Source organism: Mesoplodon mirus (genome assembly GCF_964341445.2).
Source record: "Mesoplodon mirus genome assembly, chromosome: X".
NCBI lineage: Eukaryota > Metazoa > Chordata > Mammalia > Artiodactyla > Ziphiidae > Mesoplodon > Mesoplodon mirus.
In genome coordinates this window covers 2076895-2094519 of record NC_138981.1, presented here as the reverse complement: position 1 = coordinate 2094519, position 17625 = coordinate 2076895, and the positions used below count along the sequence as shown (strand labels likewise).

At 45.6% G+C, this 17625-nt stretch overlaps 1 protein-coding gene across 2 annotated transcripts in view; it reads left to right on the top strand.

Moving 5' to 3' along the window:
• PRKX (protein kinase cAMP-dependent X-linked catalytic subunit) overlaps nucleotides 1-17625 on the top strand; it is a gene marked incomplete at its 5' end in the record, with an annotated part of 82047 nt that overhangs the window by 40762 nt on the left and 23660 nt on the right. For both annotated transcript variants that reach the window (XM_082610652.1, XM_082610653.1), the window contains one exon: nucleotides 8457-8720. In XM_082610652.1, coding sequence (XP_082466778.1) covers nucleotides 8457-8720 — 264 coding nt within the window. The remainder of the gene's footprint in view (nucleotides 1-8456; nucleotides 8721-17625) is intronic.

The window sequence follows — 17625 nt, the reverse complement described above, 5'->3', positions numbered from 1 at the left end:
TTCAGTTTTATCTATTTATATAAAACTTTTTTCCTATTCTTTTCCATTATAGATTATGATAAGATATTGAGTACAGTTCCCTGTGCTGTACAATAGGTCCTTGTTGGTTATTGTATATATAGTGGTGTGTATATGTTAACCCCAAACCCCTAGTTTTTAACCCCTCCCCCCGCTTCCCCTTTGGTAACCATAAGTTTGTTTTCTGTGTCTGTGAGTCTATTTCTGTTGTGTAAGTAAGTTCGTTTGTATCATATTTTAGATTCCGCATATAAGCGATATCACATGGTATTTTGTCTTTCTCTTTCTGGCTTACTTCACTCAATATGATAATCTCTAGGTCCATCCATGCTTCTGTGTCTGTGAGTCTGTTTCTGTTTTGTATATAGATTCATTTCTATCACTTTTTAGATTTCACATATGAGTGATATTGTATAACGTTTGTCTTTCTCTGTCTGACTGACTTCACTCAGTATGATCATCTCCAGGTCCATCCATACTGCTGCAAGCGGCATTATTTCATTCTTTTTCATGGCTGAGTAATATTCCATTGTGTATATATGTACCACATCTTCTTTATCCATTCCTCTGTCGATGGACACTTCTGTTGCGTCCACGTCTTGGCTGTAGTGAATACTGCTGCTGTGCACACAGGGGTGCATGTATCTTTTTGAGTTAGAGTTTTCATCTTTTCCAGACCTGCCCTTTCCACTTCTAAATCACATCTCCAAAGTCCGTCCAACTTTGTTCATCTGGGTCCCCTCTTTCTTCTCAGTCATCTCCCCAGGGCTCATCCCCTCTTGATTGGAGACTGGGGCTTCGTTCTGACACGAAAACCCAGCTGTCCTCCTTTGCTTTCCAATCCCATCAGTGACTTTCCTTCCTGCCCTTGGCAACATGCAGATTCTCTACGGCGCGTCCACAGCTCCAGGGTTTGATTGGTGCCTCCGTTTCCAACTTCCCCGTGTGCCTGTCCCCAGCCTCCTTCGACCCCAGATACACCTGGCCAACCCTTCCCATCTTGCTGGGACACACCCCCCTTTTGTGTTTGGTGTTTAGAGGCAGTTCCCCTGCTTCCCACAAGGCTCATGACAGGCCAAATGGGAGATGCCCTTTCCAATGTGTCCAAGATAGGACATTGCCAGGTATGAAGTGGGTCCTTTGTTTTTTTTGTTTTTAACATTTTTTTTTTGATGTGGACCATTTTTTAAGTCTTTATTGAATTTGTGACAGTATTGCTTCTGCTTTATGTGTTTTGGTGTTTGGGCTGCGAGGCATGTGGGATCTTAGTTCCCCGACCAGAGCTCGAACCCGCACCCCCTGCACTGGAAGGCGAAGTCTCAACCACCGGACCACCAGGGAAGTCCCCGAAGTGGGTCCTTGTCCAGATGTATCCACTAAACAAAGAGAAAACCAGTGGGTGGTGAGGTCAATAAAGACGGGTGATCGTGAGTTATTGGAGATGTTGCTCAGTGATGCTAACCATGGGTCCCACACCTTTTAGATCCACTACGTGCGTGCTTTTCTCGTAGCGATGTGATACATCTTGCTTTTTGCCCTCAAACTTTTATTTTTCTTATAGACTCGGTGCAAAAGACAGTGAGTGTCCTGCAGTTGATGAGAGTGACTGGATGAACAGATTGGCTGATGCGGTTTATCCTGTTTCCGATTTTCTAAACTCAAGGGCTTAATTCCTCTGTGGTCACATGGACCGCCTCCTGTCAGCCACAAGCACCAAGTGATGACTGTAACTTTTTGGAATCGTGGTGTCAGGAACTGTTTGGATATTTGTTTAGCTCTGATCATTAATAATACCCAGCTCTTTACAAATTCTTTCCATATAAGCAACCTCTGAACTGGTGGAGCTTTGAAACAAAGATGTATCGGAGGAATTTTTTTCTTTCTATAATTTATTTGATTTTCGTGATTTGGAGAAGGAAAGTGGCATCAGGGCCCTCAGGATTTTTGTTTGTCTTCTAGCCATAATTTCTATTTGTTATGGGTGCCTTTATTTGAAAACTGTTGCTTAAGCAAGCTGATGACGGATCACTTCTGCATGTGATCTACATAGGTGAAAATGACTTATCCGCTTAATATACAGTGGCTTTCTTAGGTATGATGGTTGGTTGAAGTTTTGTTTGATTTCATTAGATATTTGTGGAACAAACATCTTCATCCGTCTTTATCGGTCGATATAGTTCTCCCCACTCTATCCCTTGTTTGTGACATTTGAGATTGTGATACAGTGATTTATCGTAAGAACTGTTTATTTGGTCGTCCTCTCAGTTCCTGGCATGGAGTTCCTAAAACCCTTGAAATTTCCTAAGTGTCCAGAGCCATAAAGGTGTCTTTTGTTAGGTTAAAGTGGTGGCTCTTGGAAAGCCCCCGGGTCACCTGTGGCTGGGGGCTGGTTACCAGGGGAACCAACCATTAGCGGGTTGGAACGACACCCTGACCTTAGGAAGCGGAGGGGGGCTGGAGGTTGAGTTCACTTCCCAATGGCCAGTGAGTTCATCAGACCTATGTAATGAAGCCTCTATAAAACCCCAAAAAGGTAGCGTTCAGAGAGCTTCTGTGTTGGTGAACAGGTAGAGATTTGGGGAGAGTGCAGCCTGGAGAGGGTGTCGGGGTCCCCTGCCCCCTCCCCACATCTCACCCTCTCCATCGGTCCCATCTGGCTGTTCCTGAGTTAGCTCCTCTTACAATAAACCGGTGATCTAGTGCGTAAATGTTCCTCCGACTTCTGTGAGCCGTTCTAGCAGATGAAACCCAAGGAGAGGTCGTGGCAACCTTCCACCTGCAGCCGGTCGGTCAGAAGCACAGGTGACCCCCTGGACTGGCCGTTGGGGTCTTGTGGGACGGAGCCCTTACCCTGTGGGGTCTGATGCTAACTCTGGGGGCATAGTACCAGAGCTGAGTTGAATTCTAGGACACCCAGCTGGTATCCGAGAACGGCTTGACATGTGAGGAATTGAGCCGGATAATAGACACGTCACCCTCATTTGCTTCCTGTATCGGTCGACCTACCCGTGGATGAAGTTGCAATTCCCCTGGAGCCCAGGTGACGGAAAGAGAGACTGTGACCCCGGCCTCCGTCCCGAATCACCTGGTGTCCAGCCACGCTGTTTTTCGGGACTGACGCACTCCACTCACTTGCTCAGCCCTGACAGTTACCTCATTCCTCGCTGCTAACCCCACCTGGGTCCTGTGCTCACCTCCCCGCATTGTTCATTATCTGATGCTCCTGAGACTTGAGATGAGTTTGCCTTGGAACCTCGTGACGCATTGTTTTCCAGAGTTGAGAATACGTCAGGGCAGTTTCTTATCCTGATGGTGGGTCTGTGGGGGCAGTTACAGAAGATACACAAAGAATGAGTTGCCTAGCAGCTCACTGATGACTTCCAGGTGTGTGTGTACACGCACGTGTTTGTGCATTGGATCAGAGGAGAGATAGGCTTATATATATTTCTCCTACCTTTTCAACCCAATTCACAGCTGTAGAAGACAGTGCCCTTGCTTAGATATTATTGACTGTTTCACGTCTTCTTAAGGGCTCAGTTTGGCCTCGAAATCCCAGAATACCAGGGCTTTCCACATGGATTCTAGATTGGCCACCCGCCTTGCCCCAGAGAAATTCAGCAAGTCACCAGTTTACGTAGAGGTTCAGTGTACAAGTTCACCGGTCAGGTATCAGGATCCTAGAACAGCGGTCCCCAAGCTTTTGGGCCCCGGGGACCGGTTTTGTGGAAGACAGTTTTTCCACGGAAGGTGTGTGTGTATGGTGGGCTTCAGGTGGTAATGCGAGCGATGGGGAGTGGTGGGGAGCGGCAGCTCATCTCCTGCTGTGCGGCCCAGTTCCTAACAGGACGCGGACCAGTACCGTGGCCTGGGGGCTGGGGACCCCTGCCCTAGAACACATTTCCCCCTCAGAACTGCAAAGCCCTTGCTGGGTTCTGAGCTCGCCCACAAAACACAGCGAGGCTGTCGTGCGTTTGGGATACCGTGCACTTCTATTCAAGCATCACGGCACGGAACGTCCATGCTATACACGTCGGTATGTGGACCGGAGAAGGAGGGCGGGCGGCCCAAAGATAATGACTCATCTCGATTTTAAATGATGGAAGGAAGATGGGCGTCTGTTCAGATGATTTCTCCAGAAAGCCATGTCGGGGAGGAAGACATTTTCCTTATCCTTCCAGGCTCTTCTGGCTGGTCTAAGAATGAAATGGACATGAGACAGGTGAACAGGAGAAAGTTACACAAAAGTTGCATCCCCTGGGCACACGGGAGAGACCCAGGAAAACGGAGTCACTCACAAAAATGGTCCAAACCCTCATCTGAAATGCTGTCCTCTTCAGCTAAAGACGAAAGAGCCTGTTGGGGTAGTAGCTTGGGACTTCAAAGGGGAGGAAGGCTATTGACATGGAGACGGAAAAGAAAAAGGTTGGAAAACAAGTGTTTGCTGAGCCTGCAGAGACCATGGGACACAGGGTGGACCCTGATCTCCAGGCCCTGCTGTTTCCCCACCACGGGTGGCCCATACCACGGGCAGACATCTCTGGTGAGGATAGCGGTCCCAGGAACAGCTCCTCCATCTAAATTCTTTTAGGCTATTAGCGAGAAGGTCAAAGTTTCTTTTTTGAGTCTTTGGGCCTTGATTGTTTTCAGCTCGAAATAATCCGCGTGCCAAAGAGATACTTTGGGGGGGCAAAGTTGTGTTTCACTCAGTAGCAATAGCCACAACCCACAACCCCAAAGCTCTCTTTCTGCGTCCTGTGTTCCCTCAAGTCTCAACACTGCAAATCTTGAGCCTTTGGGCTGTCAGATGTGAGAAGGGGAACAGGACAGAGATGCACGGCTCTCAGGAACTGGGGAAAAAGCAACGCCTAGACGTGGCTGCCACCGTGCTTCTTACAGACAGGATCCCGGGCCGTCTCTGACTCCGAGAGACAGAAATCAACGAGCAACACCGAGAAAGAATGGCACGTATAGCAACCCTATCGGAGGGTAGCCGTCATCCCCCACCTGCACCCGTCGTGCAAAGAGTCTGCACGTGTAAACGCGCATGTAGAGAAACCCTTTTGTAACGCGTGCCCCGTATTGTGCGAAGACATATAAACCATACTGCTTAACAAAACAGCCATTCATTTGAACAGCAGAAGAGCGTGTTGTCCTTTTTTGTTTTTAAAAGGCTTCCCTTGGGCATAGAAAAGTTCTTCACGTCTACCACGGGGGCATTTTTCCTCTCTGCAGCCCATCTTTTTTTTTTTTCTTCAAATTTGACCACACGCACCGCAAGGCTTACGGAGATCTTAGTTCCCCAACCAGGAATTGAATCCATGCCCTCGGCAGTGAAAGCGCCAAGTCCTGACCACTGGACCGCCCAGGAAGTCCCCCATCTTTTTATTTATTGCATAAACTTACACCTTCCTGACCACTGCCACACTTGGTTATTGCTTTGTGGTTTTCCTTCCAGCTAGTTTTTGGGTCATTGCAAACTATCTCCTCCAATGCTTTGTGTATATATTGATACGGTTTATTACAGGCAGATCTCAGAGATAACGGTGGGTTCTGTTCCAGAGCACAACAGTAAAGCAAATATCGCCGTAAAGCGAGCCACACGAAGTTTTTGGTTTCCCAGCGCATCTAAAAGTTATGTTTACGCTGGACTGTAGTCTGTTAAGTGTGCAGTACCATTATGTCTAAAAAAGGCAATGTGGGTGCCATAGTGAAAAACACTTTATTGGTAAAAAATTGCTCACCATCCTCTGAGCCTTCCGTGACTTGCTTTTTTGCAATAGAAACATCTAAAATCACAGATCGCCACAATAACGAAAAGGTTTGAAGTATCACGAGAATTAGCAAAAAGGGGACCCAGACACCCAAAGTGAGCAAATGCTGTTGCAAAAATGGTGCCCATAGAGTTGCTCATGGAACAGGGTTGTCACAGACCTTGCATTTGTTAAAAACGCGGTGTGTGCAAAGCACACTGTAACGAGGTGTGCCTGTATTTTTCTTTATTTTATTGGAACAGCCTATCCCAGCAGGCAGACCATCTGGTGGCTGATGCCCTGAGCATCCTCCCCCAGGGATGCCGGGTGCTCCGAGCATCCTTTGTTTTCGTGGAAGCCCAGATGGACGCAGCTCTTTGGGGTCAGCCTTGGAGGGGAGCACAGTGTCCTGAGCAGAGAAGACGCCCGGGCTGGGGGCTCGGGGATCAGGCACCGTTGGCACGTTGTTTCACATCATCCTCTGTGTGTCCCGATCCTGCAGGGGGACCTTTATATGCTTGTGCATCAGTCACGCTTCTGTGTCCTAAATCCGCTCAAAAACAGAGCCCTTACTTCCAAAGAGCGTTTCACTTTTTTTCTACATCTTTTTTTTTAAACATCTTTATTGGAGTATAATTGCTTTACAATGGTGTGTTAGTTTCTGCTGTATCACAAAGTGAATCAGCCATACATAGCTACATCTCCTTTACAGGCAAACTTTCTTCTCCATCAGTGCTTATCTCCCCCGGATGTAGTTGTTGCTTTTCCTCTTTGCCATGACCTCTAAAATTCATTCAGGACTCTGTCTTCTTCTTGCATCCATATTCTTCTTTTCTCCTCAGTTTCTCGCTGCTGCCTTTTCTTCCATTAATAGAGCCGATCAGCGCCTTTCTAAGGATGATGTGTCTCTTCTGACTCTCTGGGGACATCTCCTACCCGTCGTTGCTTAGAAATCTCTTACTTTGGGGTTTTGTTCATGGCCACCTTTCCCAGCAGGTGTCTGGGAGGCCATCGTGAATGGACTGGAAATTTGCAGCCTTGATGACAACCCTGGGGGCACTGAACCAGGTGTGATCCCTGAGGTGTGCCCACCCCGTGTGAGTCTGCACGGGCTGTGAGAGAAACGCCCCAGATGGCACGGCTGGAGCAGCAGATTTATTAGCGCATGTTTGGGGAGGTTGGAAGTCTGAGGTCAGGATGTTGGCCTTGTGGGTGCCCTTTGAGACTGTGTAGACGGCCGTCTCCTCCCTGTGTCCTCCGAGGGTCATCCCTCTCTGTGTGTCTGTGTCCTGATCTCCTCTTCTTATAGGGACACCTGTCCTATGGGATCAGGGCCCACTCTAGTGACCTCACTGTACCTTCATCCCCTCTTTAAAGACCATATTTCCTAATCGAATCACCTCCTGAGGTCCTGGGGTGAGGACCTAACATATGAATTTGGGGGTTGGGGACACATTTCAGCCCATAACAAGCTGTTCACCAGTTTATCATCAGAAGTTGGTATTTACTCTTGGCCCTTCTGAGACCTTTGCACATCGACAGGATAGCCATCCGTCAGCATTGTGTCTCCCTGTATCCTAACATGTGCGTGTACCTGAATCTTAACGTCTACCTATACGTGTCTAAGCGTGTGTCTGTACACGTAACATAACATCATCTGTGCCACATCTTAGCACATCGAATGAGTACCTGTACCCATAACATGGATCTCTGCCAAACCTTAACATGGGTCCACACACATATCTCAACATCTGTTCACCTATACGAGTATCTTAACATCCACCTAGAGATCGATCTTAACGTGTATGTATACACATGACGTGACATGTCTGTGCCATGTCTTAACATGTATCTGTACCAATAACATCGCTCTCTACCAAATCTTAGCATCGCCCCACACACAGATGTGGGCATCAGTCCATTTGTATGAGTATCTTAACATCTACCTAGGGATCTTTTCTTACAAAGTAATCTTTGTAAGATGACTTACAAAGTAATCATCTGTGTATGTGTTGGTTTTTCTGTTCTAATACCTATAGACATATCTTAACATCGATCTCTACCAAATCTTAATACGTGTCCACACATGTCTTGCATCTGTTCATGTATATGAGTATCCTAACATGGACCTAGAGATATATCTTTTTTTTTTTAGAGATTTAATTGAAGTATAGTTGATTTACAATGTCGTGTTAATTTCTGCTGCACAGCAAAGTGATTCCCTTATACATATGAATGCATTCTTTATCATATTCTTTTCCATATGGTTTATCGCAGGAGAGTGAATAGAGTTCCCTGTGCTCTACAGTAGGACCTTGTTGTTTATCCATTCTCTATATAGTAGTTTGCATCTGCTGACCCCAAACTCCCAATTCCTCCCTCCCCCACCCCCTCCCCCTTGGCAACCACCAGTCTGTTCTCTGTGTCTGTGAGTCTGTTTCTGTTTTGTAGGTAAGTTCATTTGTGTCTCATTTTAGATTCTACATGTAAGTGATATCATATGGTATTTGTCTTTCTCTGTCTTACTTACTTCACTTAGTATGATCATGTCTTACCTAGAGATATATCTTAACACGACCTGTTCATGTAATGCGACCTCAGGGCCTAAGGGCCATCTCAGCATCCGTCCGTCCCCGTCCCTTTCTGTCCATCCGAGGCGCAGCCCTCACTCCCCCTCTGGTCCCGCAGGTTCTGGACGGGGCACGATGACCGCTTCCTGTACATGCTGATGGAGTTTGTGCCGGGTGGTGAGCTCTTCAGCTACCTGCGCAACCAGGGCCGCTTCTCCAGCTCCACCGGGCTCTTCTATGCCGCGGAGATCGTCTGTGCCCTCGAGTACCTGCACTCCAAAGAGATCGTTTACAGGGACCTGAAGCCGGAGAACATCCTGCTGGATAGAGACGGTCACATCAAGCTCACTGACTTCGGGTTCGCCAAGAAACTGGTGGACAAGTAAGTGAACATTTCCCCCGTCTTCCCATCTTCCCGACCCCTGCCTCTGGCAGCATGCTCTGTGTCCTCTGCACTGTGACTTCCTTTTACTTTAGATTCCACATAGAAGTGACATCGTATGGTATTTGTCTTTCTCTGTCTGACTCACTTCACTCAGTATGACAATCTCCAGGTCCATCCATGGTGCTGCAGATGGCATGATTTCATTCATTTTTATGGTTGAGTAATATTCCATTGTATATATGTGCCACATCTTCTTTATCCATTCATCTGTCGATGGACACTGAGGTGGCTTCCATGTCCTGGCTATTGTAAACAGTGCTGCAGTGAACATTGGGGTGCATGTATCTTTTCGAATTAGAGTTTTCTACAGATATATACCCAGGAGTGGGATTGCTGGGTCACAGGGTAGCTCTATGTTTAGTTTTTTGAGGAACCTCCATCCTGTTCTCCATAGTGGCTGCACTGGTTTACATTCCCACCAGCAGTGCACGTGCGTTCCCTTTTCTCCACACCCTCACCAACTCACGTTACGGCTTGTCTTTCTGATAAGAGCCATTCGACAGGTGTGAGGGCATAGCTCTCAAGTTAGCTTTCCTTTTTATCGAATGTTCCACGCACATACGTGGAGTCCAGGAGCTTTCTCCCCGCACTCTCCCTTCCATTTTCCACTCAGCTCTGCTCAGACAGAGCTTCACCTCCTGGGTACCTTCCAAGCTGCTGCTGCTCTTGTCACCTGGTTCCTTCTTAGTCCTGGTGGATCACATGTTGTACAGTTTCCTCCCATCATTCTTCTTTGTCTTTTTGGGAGAAGGCAGAGCTGAACTCCTTTAATCCACCGCCTTTGGGCAGGAAGGATTATGCCTTTAAACATGTTGACATCGTCTTCATGTCGGATTTTTTTTTAAACATATCTTTTCATTTCTTATAACAACAAAACACCAAAAGAGTCCTTTGGCTGAGCACATGCCTGATGAGTGTGACTGTTCTCCTGTGTCCATACAGGTGCAGTACATGCACTCTTTATAAATACGTGCTTGAGATGAATGCTATAATATAGATTTCCCAAAATGGGATTACTGGGGCAAATATTCTGAGAAACATTGTTAGCACCGAAAAGTTGATGTCACGAAGAATAATAAAATAAAATAAAATAAAATCTTACATAATTCAATGTAAAATACCTTTCGGATGAATTCGCCCCAAGGATCCTGAATGCTCGGTTTACCTGGGGAGAAGTGTTAATAATGAATGTGTATCGTCTTATAATTTAGAGCTTAGGAAAGGACAGCATGCAGGATAAGTAAGGCTGATGTACTTGCAAAGCCGTATGTGTTGCGTTTTCACAACTCTTTTAGTGTATAAACAGCATGCTCTTTCTACTGGGAACAACGCTGCCTATGATGTAGAGAATAAAAGCGTTAACCGTTAGTATTTTAAATCCCATGCAGTTAAGTGAGGAGCACCCCTTACATGAAGCACTGGGGGCTTCTCTCGGGGTCTAAAGGTATGGTTTTGAGTTCAATTCTAGATTTTTATTCCAAAGAAAGGAGTAAGACCCCAAGTGGCTAAAGCTGGGGCCAGGGGCAGGATTAGGGGGGAAATAGAACTTTCTTATTGTCTATGTTGGCAGTCTCTCATCCTTTACATCACACATTTGTTTTCTAGGTTTTTGGTTTGTTTTGGTTTTGGGTGATTTTGCTGTGGTTTTTGTTCTATTGTTGTTTTGTAATCCTCTAATAAAACGTAAGCTTTTTTCCCTGTGTCCCCAGCTGCCCACCCCATCAGCTGATACAATTAGGCATTGAGTAGAGACACCCAGACAGAGGGGGAGATACAATGGACTCTACTTTTTCTTTCTTTTTTCAAAAATTTGTTTTATGGAAGTACAGTTGATGTACAATGTTGTGTTTATTTCTGCTGTGCAGCAAAGTGATTCCAGTTCTACATATATATGCATTCTTTTTCATACTCTTTTCCATGATGGTTTATCACAGGAGATTGAATAGAGTTCCCTGTGCTCTGCAGTAGGACCTTGTTGTCTATCCATCCTATATATACGAGGCTGCATCTGCTCACCCCAACCTCCCAATCCATCCCTCCCCCACTCCCCTCCCGCTTGGCAACCACCAGTCTGTTCTTTATGCCTGTGTGGACTCTACTTTTTCTGATACCGTCACAGCTGCTGATAATACCGGCTGTCATTAAAGCACTTCCTTTCCAGGGACAAAGATGTATGTTTTGTTCCTCCGGACAATTTTAGTAATTTAAGTTCCTAAAATTTCTGTCTAGAGCAGTGCTGTCCAATACAAGTCCAACGCAGACCTCGTGTATTATTTCACATTTTTAAGTAGCCATGTTTTTAAAGGTAAAACAGGTATAGATTATTTTGTTCATAAAGTCGATTTAATTCAGTATCTCCCAAATAGGATCGCTTCAACGTATCATAAGTATCAGCACCGAGAGACTTTACGATGAATTTTTGCTACTGAGGTTTTGAAATTCCACGTGCCTTTTGTTCTTTGGTGCGTGCATCTCAAGGAGGGTGCTAAATGTTCATCAGAAACACTTGATTTGTATTTAGCGTCCGTAACACTTAACAGCTGGAAAGAAAGTAGATTCACGTGACCAAGCTCTCCAGAAATAGTTAAAAAGTTTTTCAGTCACTGCCTCGAGTATGGGTTGTTAAATTGAATGTTCCAGTTAATTAAAATTAGATTAGGATTTCAGTTCCTCTGTACTTTTAAAAGTGCTCAGATGCCACATGCAGCCAGTAGCTCCCATCTTGGGAAGCAGACCTGGAAAATACATCCATAACGTCCTGTTTCATGACGAGATGGGGTTGGTTCACGTGATACCTGTGTCCCTCACGCGTAGAAACAGCCCCATTTGTGGGAAACGATTTGGGAGCTGTTTTACACTAAATGATTCATCTCTGATGGTTTTTAGAGAGGGGCTATCCTAGGATCACTTTTATGGTGCAGTTATTTTTTTTAAATTAATTTTTATTGCAGTATGGTTGCTTTACAGTGTTGTGTTGGTTTCTGCTGTACAGCAAAATGAATCAGCTATACATACACCTATATCCCCTCATTTTTGGATTTCCTTCCCATTTAGGTCACCACAGCATTGAGTAGAGTTCCCTGTGCTATACAGCAGGTTCTCATTAGTTATCTATTTTATACATAGTATCAATAGTGTATATATGTCAATCCCAGTCTCCCAATTCATCCCACCCACCCCCTTTTCCCCCCTTGGTATCCATACATTTGTTCTCTACGTCTGTGTCTCTATTTCTGCTTTGCAGGTAAGTTCATCTGTACCATTTTTCTAGGTTCCACATATATGCATTAATATACGATGTTTGTTTTTCTGACTTACTTCACTCTGTATGAAAGTCTCTAGGTCCATCCATCTCTCTACAAATGACCCAATTTCGTTCTAGGATGCTATTAAATGCAATCTGATTTTCCCCTATAGAATTTCATCTATTGCATGGCTAAGAATAAAATGGGATGGTTTTACGTAGAAGAGTGTGAAGACTTTATATAGTTTTAAAAATTGGTTTTATGGCATTGGTGCTGCCCCCTATTGGTAACATGTGGTATATAGTCCACCTGGTAGCTTCTTTTTTTTTTTTTAATCATTTTATTTGGAAGCCCTGATTCAAACAAACCACCACTAAAATGTTTCACAAATTCACTCGGTGATAAGTTTGACCAACCATCATCATTTTACAGCTGAGAAATCTGAGGCCCTGAGAGGTAAGATGGTTTGCGTGCATCCCTACAATAGCCAAGCGGTAGTACCTTAGGGCTTCCAGGTTAAATTTATTTCCCTTAGCAAGAGCCTCTGTTAACGGAAGCACCTCAGAGGGGCAGTTAGGAATGAAGAGTGGATATGGGGACCACTTGCCTCTGCTGGACCCCTGTGTCTGCCACTCTCCAGCTGGCGAGATTGAGTACGTTGTATGTTGTTACCACCTGTGTGCCTTGGTTTTGCTCATCTATGTCATGAGAATTGTTCGTACCCTGTAGGGTGATTGGTAACGATGGATGGGTCTGCTCATTGGAAAGTATTTCCTAAGAACGGTTCCTCTCATGTAGTAAGCATTGAGTAGACAGTAGGTGCTTCTGACTTTATCATGCCCACCCTCACCTCATCATCATCACCATCATCACCATCATCATCATCACCATCATCATCGCCGTTATCACAATCGCCATCATCAACATCAACGTTGTAATGACCATCATCATCATCTCCATAATTATCACCTTCATCACCACCATCACCATCATCACCATCACCTGCATGATCACCACCATTGCTCTGGACTGAACTTGTGTTCCTCCAAAATTCATGTCTCGAAGCTCCAATCCCCACTGTGGCTCTATTTCGAGATCATGTTGTTAAGAAGTAATTAAGGTCAAATAATGTCATGACAGTGGGGTCTAATCCCATAGGATTGGTGACCTTATAAGAAATGTATTTCTCCCAGTTCTGGAAGTCCATGACCAGGGTGCTGGCTGATTTGGTTCCTGGTGAGGCTCTCTTCCTGGCTTGTAGGTGGCCTCCTTCTAATACAGTAGAGAGATCTCTCTCTCTTCCTCTTCTTTTAAGGACACGAGTCATTGGATTAGTCCCAGTCTTAACCTGATTACATCTGCAAGACCCTATTTCCAAATACATTCACAGGTACCGGAGTCTAGGCCTTTTGGGAGGGGAACACAATTCAACTCAGTGGGGATGCCATGGAAGGCAGTGGGGGAGTCGGAACACATGAGCAATTGGACGTGTATTTTACAGAGCATACTTGGATAACGGTCTTCCACCCCCAATTGTGGTGGACCTGATAACTGTGAGAAAACTGAGAAGGGCGGGTGTCACTTTGCCCTCTCTTCAAGAGCCAAGTGAGCAGAAATGATAAGACCAGGGGCATCGATAATTCACAGCCTGGACCAGCACTCTCCCAATAACATCCCCCACTGTCTGTCTTGTCTTAGCATATTTACTGCAGTATGAAGTTCTTTCTAGCAATTTATGACTCTCTACATCCAAGAAGCATGGGAGCTTTTTGCAGGAAGCTTTTTTAAATATAAAGAGAATTCTCTTAAAAGGAAAAGACTGCTTCCTCCTTGCAGTAATCGTCTGCTATGAACCTGGGTGTACAAATGTTTGTTAGAGCCCCTGCTTTCAATTATTTGGGGGCATTAACCAAGGACTGAAGTTTCTGGGACTTACGGAAATTCTCTTTAACGTTTTAGGGAACTGCAGTACTGTTTGAAACTAAGGCTTTAAGAACGTTTACTGCAGTCTGAAGCTCTTTCTAGCAGTTTATGCCTCTCTACATCCAAGAAGCCTGGGGGCTTTTTGGAGAAAGCTTTTACTTGAATGAGGGGGTCAGGCTACCTGAGTTTACTGAGAAACTGGAAAGTCATACGGCCTTCGATCTGTGCCCCATACCCCCAGGATGAAGCCAGGAAGAGACTCACCTTTCCACATGTAAGCGGAGACACCACACCTAACACAGATACAATTATCTGCACCCACCTCCACCTGGTGAGGACATCAGCTAAGCGCCAGGCTTCCAGCTAGATTCAGCCAACCGTGGATGTGCCCCACCTGGGAATACAGCATTAACGGGCCAGTACCTGGATCGTTCAGCAGAATTAAAGAATTTCATGAGCCGAAGCAACAAGGGTTGACTTTGAGTTGGCTCAGCTGGGTGTGGCGGGAAGAAAGATGCTCCTAAGCTTAAGTCTTGGGGACAAGAAACTCCTAGCTGGACCGCCAGGTGGTTCTGGGCACCCTGACGGGACGTCACTTGAAAAAGCCCAGCAGGGAGTGTGTGCCCCTTCCCGCTCGACTCCGTGTGGGAAGAACCCACGTCTCCCATCTCCTTTCCTTCCTTGAACTTACGGCCACCTGTTGCACCCGAATTCCTGGCTGGTTACCAGACCATACAGTCTCTGTCTGAGCCAATGTAATGTGACCCTCCGTTACTTCCATAGGATTTGAAATTGGAATGGTACTTTGTATCACCAGGGGTTCTAGGGAAATGGGAAAGAGTCTGTCGTGTGAAGAAAGAATCAGAGATCGGGAATGGAGAGGTGCCATGGAGGAGGGAAGCAGGGACCCAAGAGCACCTTTGGGTGGGTTCCTGTAGAGAGCCCAAGACCCCCAACACTCCAGTGGACCTGGGGAGGGCTCGGACCAGATGCACTGCTTACACAGCAGGGTCAGCGTGAGCTCGATGGTGGGCAGAGAAACAGAGAGAGTGGACATACATATCAGTGAGCAGGCACTGTTACTTTCTTTACATTAAACCTGCAAGATAGGGGTTTCTTCTATCAATGCTTCATCATTGCATCTCTTGTTGGAGGAGTTCCTTGCAAAGGATATTTTCTCCCTCCTAAGATGCCGTTCCTTTCTACCTGTCTACGGACAGGTGCCAGACACAACGGCGACACTAGGCAACCTGGGCACACGTGGTCTGGACCTGGGCTGCAGCCCGGAGTTTTTAAGTGGCTGCCCCAGCAACATGCTCCTTGGCGGAAGCGTGCCAGCTGATGTGGCTCCCACACGGCTCTGTCTGGACTTACTGGTCCCGGATCCTTTCCAAACCTGCCCTTGGTCCAGCTTCTGCTGAGGTCCTGGCTACCTTACCTTGACTCTGGGTATCAGACACCTGTTCCTGGATCTCCCGCGCATGGGGACACCCTCCTTTCTTAGCCTCTTGGGTCTCTGCACTTTATACAATTTTAATTGGGGCAAAATATAGATAGCATCCAAGATACCATCTTAACCCATTTTAAGCATAAAATTCAGTGTATTAATTACATTCAGTACGTGGTACAGCCGTCCCCGCCATCCATCTCCAGAGCTCTTTTCTTCTTGCAGAACTGAAACTCTGTCCATGTTAAAATGGGCCAGCTCCCCTGCTTCCTCACCCGCAGCCCCTGGACCCACCATCTACTTTCTGTCTCTATGAGTATGACTCCTCTGGGGCCTCATGTAAGTGGCATCATTAGGTGCTTTTCCTTTTCACTGAGCATAATGTCTTCAGGGTTCTTCCATGTTGTAGCAGGTGTCAGGGTTCCCTTTTCAAGGCTGAATAATATTCCACAGTCTGGATATATTACATTTTGTTTATTCATCCATGAGGGACACTTGGGTTGCTTCTCCCTTGTGGCTGTTGAGTGCTGTTACGAACCCACGTGTACAAATATCTCTTCAAGACCCTGCTTTCATGTCTCGTGGGTGTATGCCCAGGAGTGGGATTGCTGGATCATAACGGTGATTCTATTTTTAGCTTTTTGAGGACCCTCCATCCTGTTCTTCGTAGTGGCTGCAGCATTTTACATTCCCACCTACAGTGCAGGAGTGTTCCCTTCTCTCCACATCCCCGTCACCACTTGTTTTCTGGTTTTTTGATAGTAGCCATCTGCACGGGGTGTAGCGGTCACCTCTGCACTTTTGACTCTTTCCTCTCGCCGATCCCAGGGCAAAGTCACAAGGAGAACCTGAAGTTCTTCCTCACGGAAACCCCATCGCACCCCCTTTCTGAGCTGTAGCTGCTTGTCCACGTGACATGATGTCATCTCTCCAAGCCTGAGGGGGCAACTGGGTGGTCAGCCTGTTTGAAGAGATAAACATGGACATCATTATGACAATGTTCTGGACCTCCAAAGCTGTGTTTCCAAATGTTGTGTTTCCCTGGCCATCATTTAGCTTGTAGCCCGTCACATAGCACAAGTTATAATACCCGGTGTGCAGTGTGAAAACCCCAGGTGCTTTAGAAGCGGAGGTGAACTGGGTGAGGGCTGATGTGATATGGCCCACATGGGGTGGGTGTTTGGCTTCTGGGACCACCATAACAAAGTACCACAAACTAAGGGGTTTAACCCAACAGAATGTTACAGCCTCACAGTTCTGGGGGCCAGCGTAGGAAATCAAGGTGTTGCCAGGGCAATGTTCCTTGTAAAGGCTCTAGAAAACCATCTGTTCTGTGCCCCTCTCCTAGCTTTTGGTAGCCTCACGTGTTTCTTGGCTTGTAGATAAAGAAGATAGGAGATGTGTATAAAATGGAATATTATTCAGCCATAAAAAAGAAGGAAATCTTGCCATTTGGGACAACATGGTTGGACCTTGGGGGCATGAAAGTGAGATAAGTCGGTCACAGAAGGACGCATACTGTAGCATCTCACTTACGTGTGGAATCTAAAAAAGCTGAATTCGAGATCCCACTCCTGGGCATATATCCAGAAAAGATGAAAACTCTAATTTGAGAAGATACATGCGCCCCTGTGTTTATAGCAGCACTATTTACAATAGCCAGGACATGGAAGCAACCTAAGTGTCCATTGACAGATGAATGGATAAAGAAGATGTGGTACATATATACAATGGAATATTACTCAGCCATGAAAAAGAATGAAATAATGCCATTAGCAGCAACATGGGTGGACCTAGAGATGATCATACTAGGTAAAGTAAGTCGGACAGAGAAAGACAAATACCATATCATATCACTTATATGTAGAATCTAAATAAATAATACAAATGATCTTATTTACAAAACAGAAATGGACTCACAGACTTAGAAAACAAACTTATGATTACCAAAGGGGAAAGGGCTGGGGAGGGATAAATTAGGAGTTTGGGATTAACATATACACACGACTATATATAAAACAGATAACCAACAAGGACCTACTGTATAGCACGGGGAACTATATCCAATATCCTATGATAAACCATAATGGAAAAGAATCTGAAAAAAAATATGTGTTTAATTGAATCACTTTGCTGTACACCTGAAAGTAACACAACATTGTGAATCAACTATACTTTAATTTTTAAAAAAAACAGCTGAACTCATAGAACCAGAGGGTAGAATGGT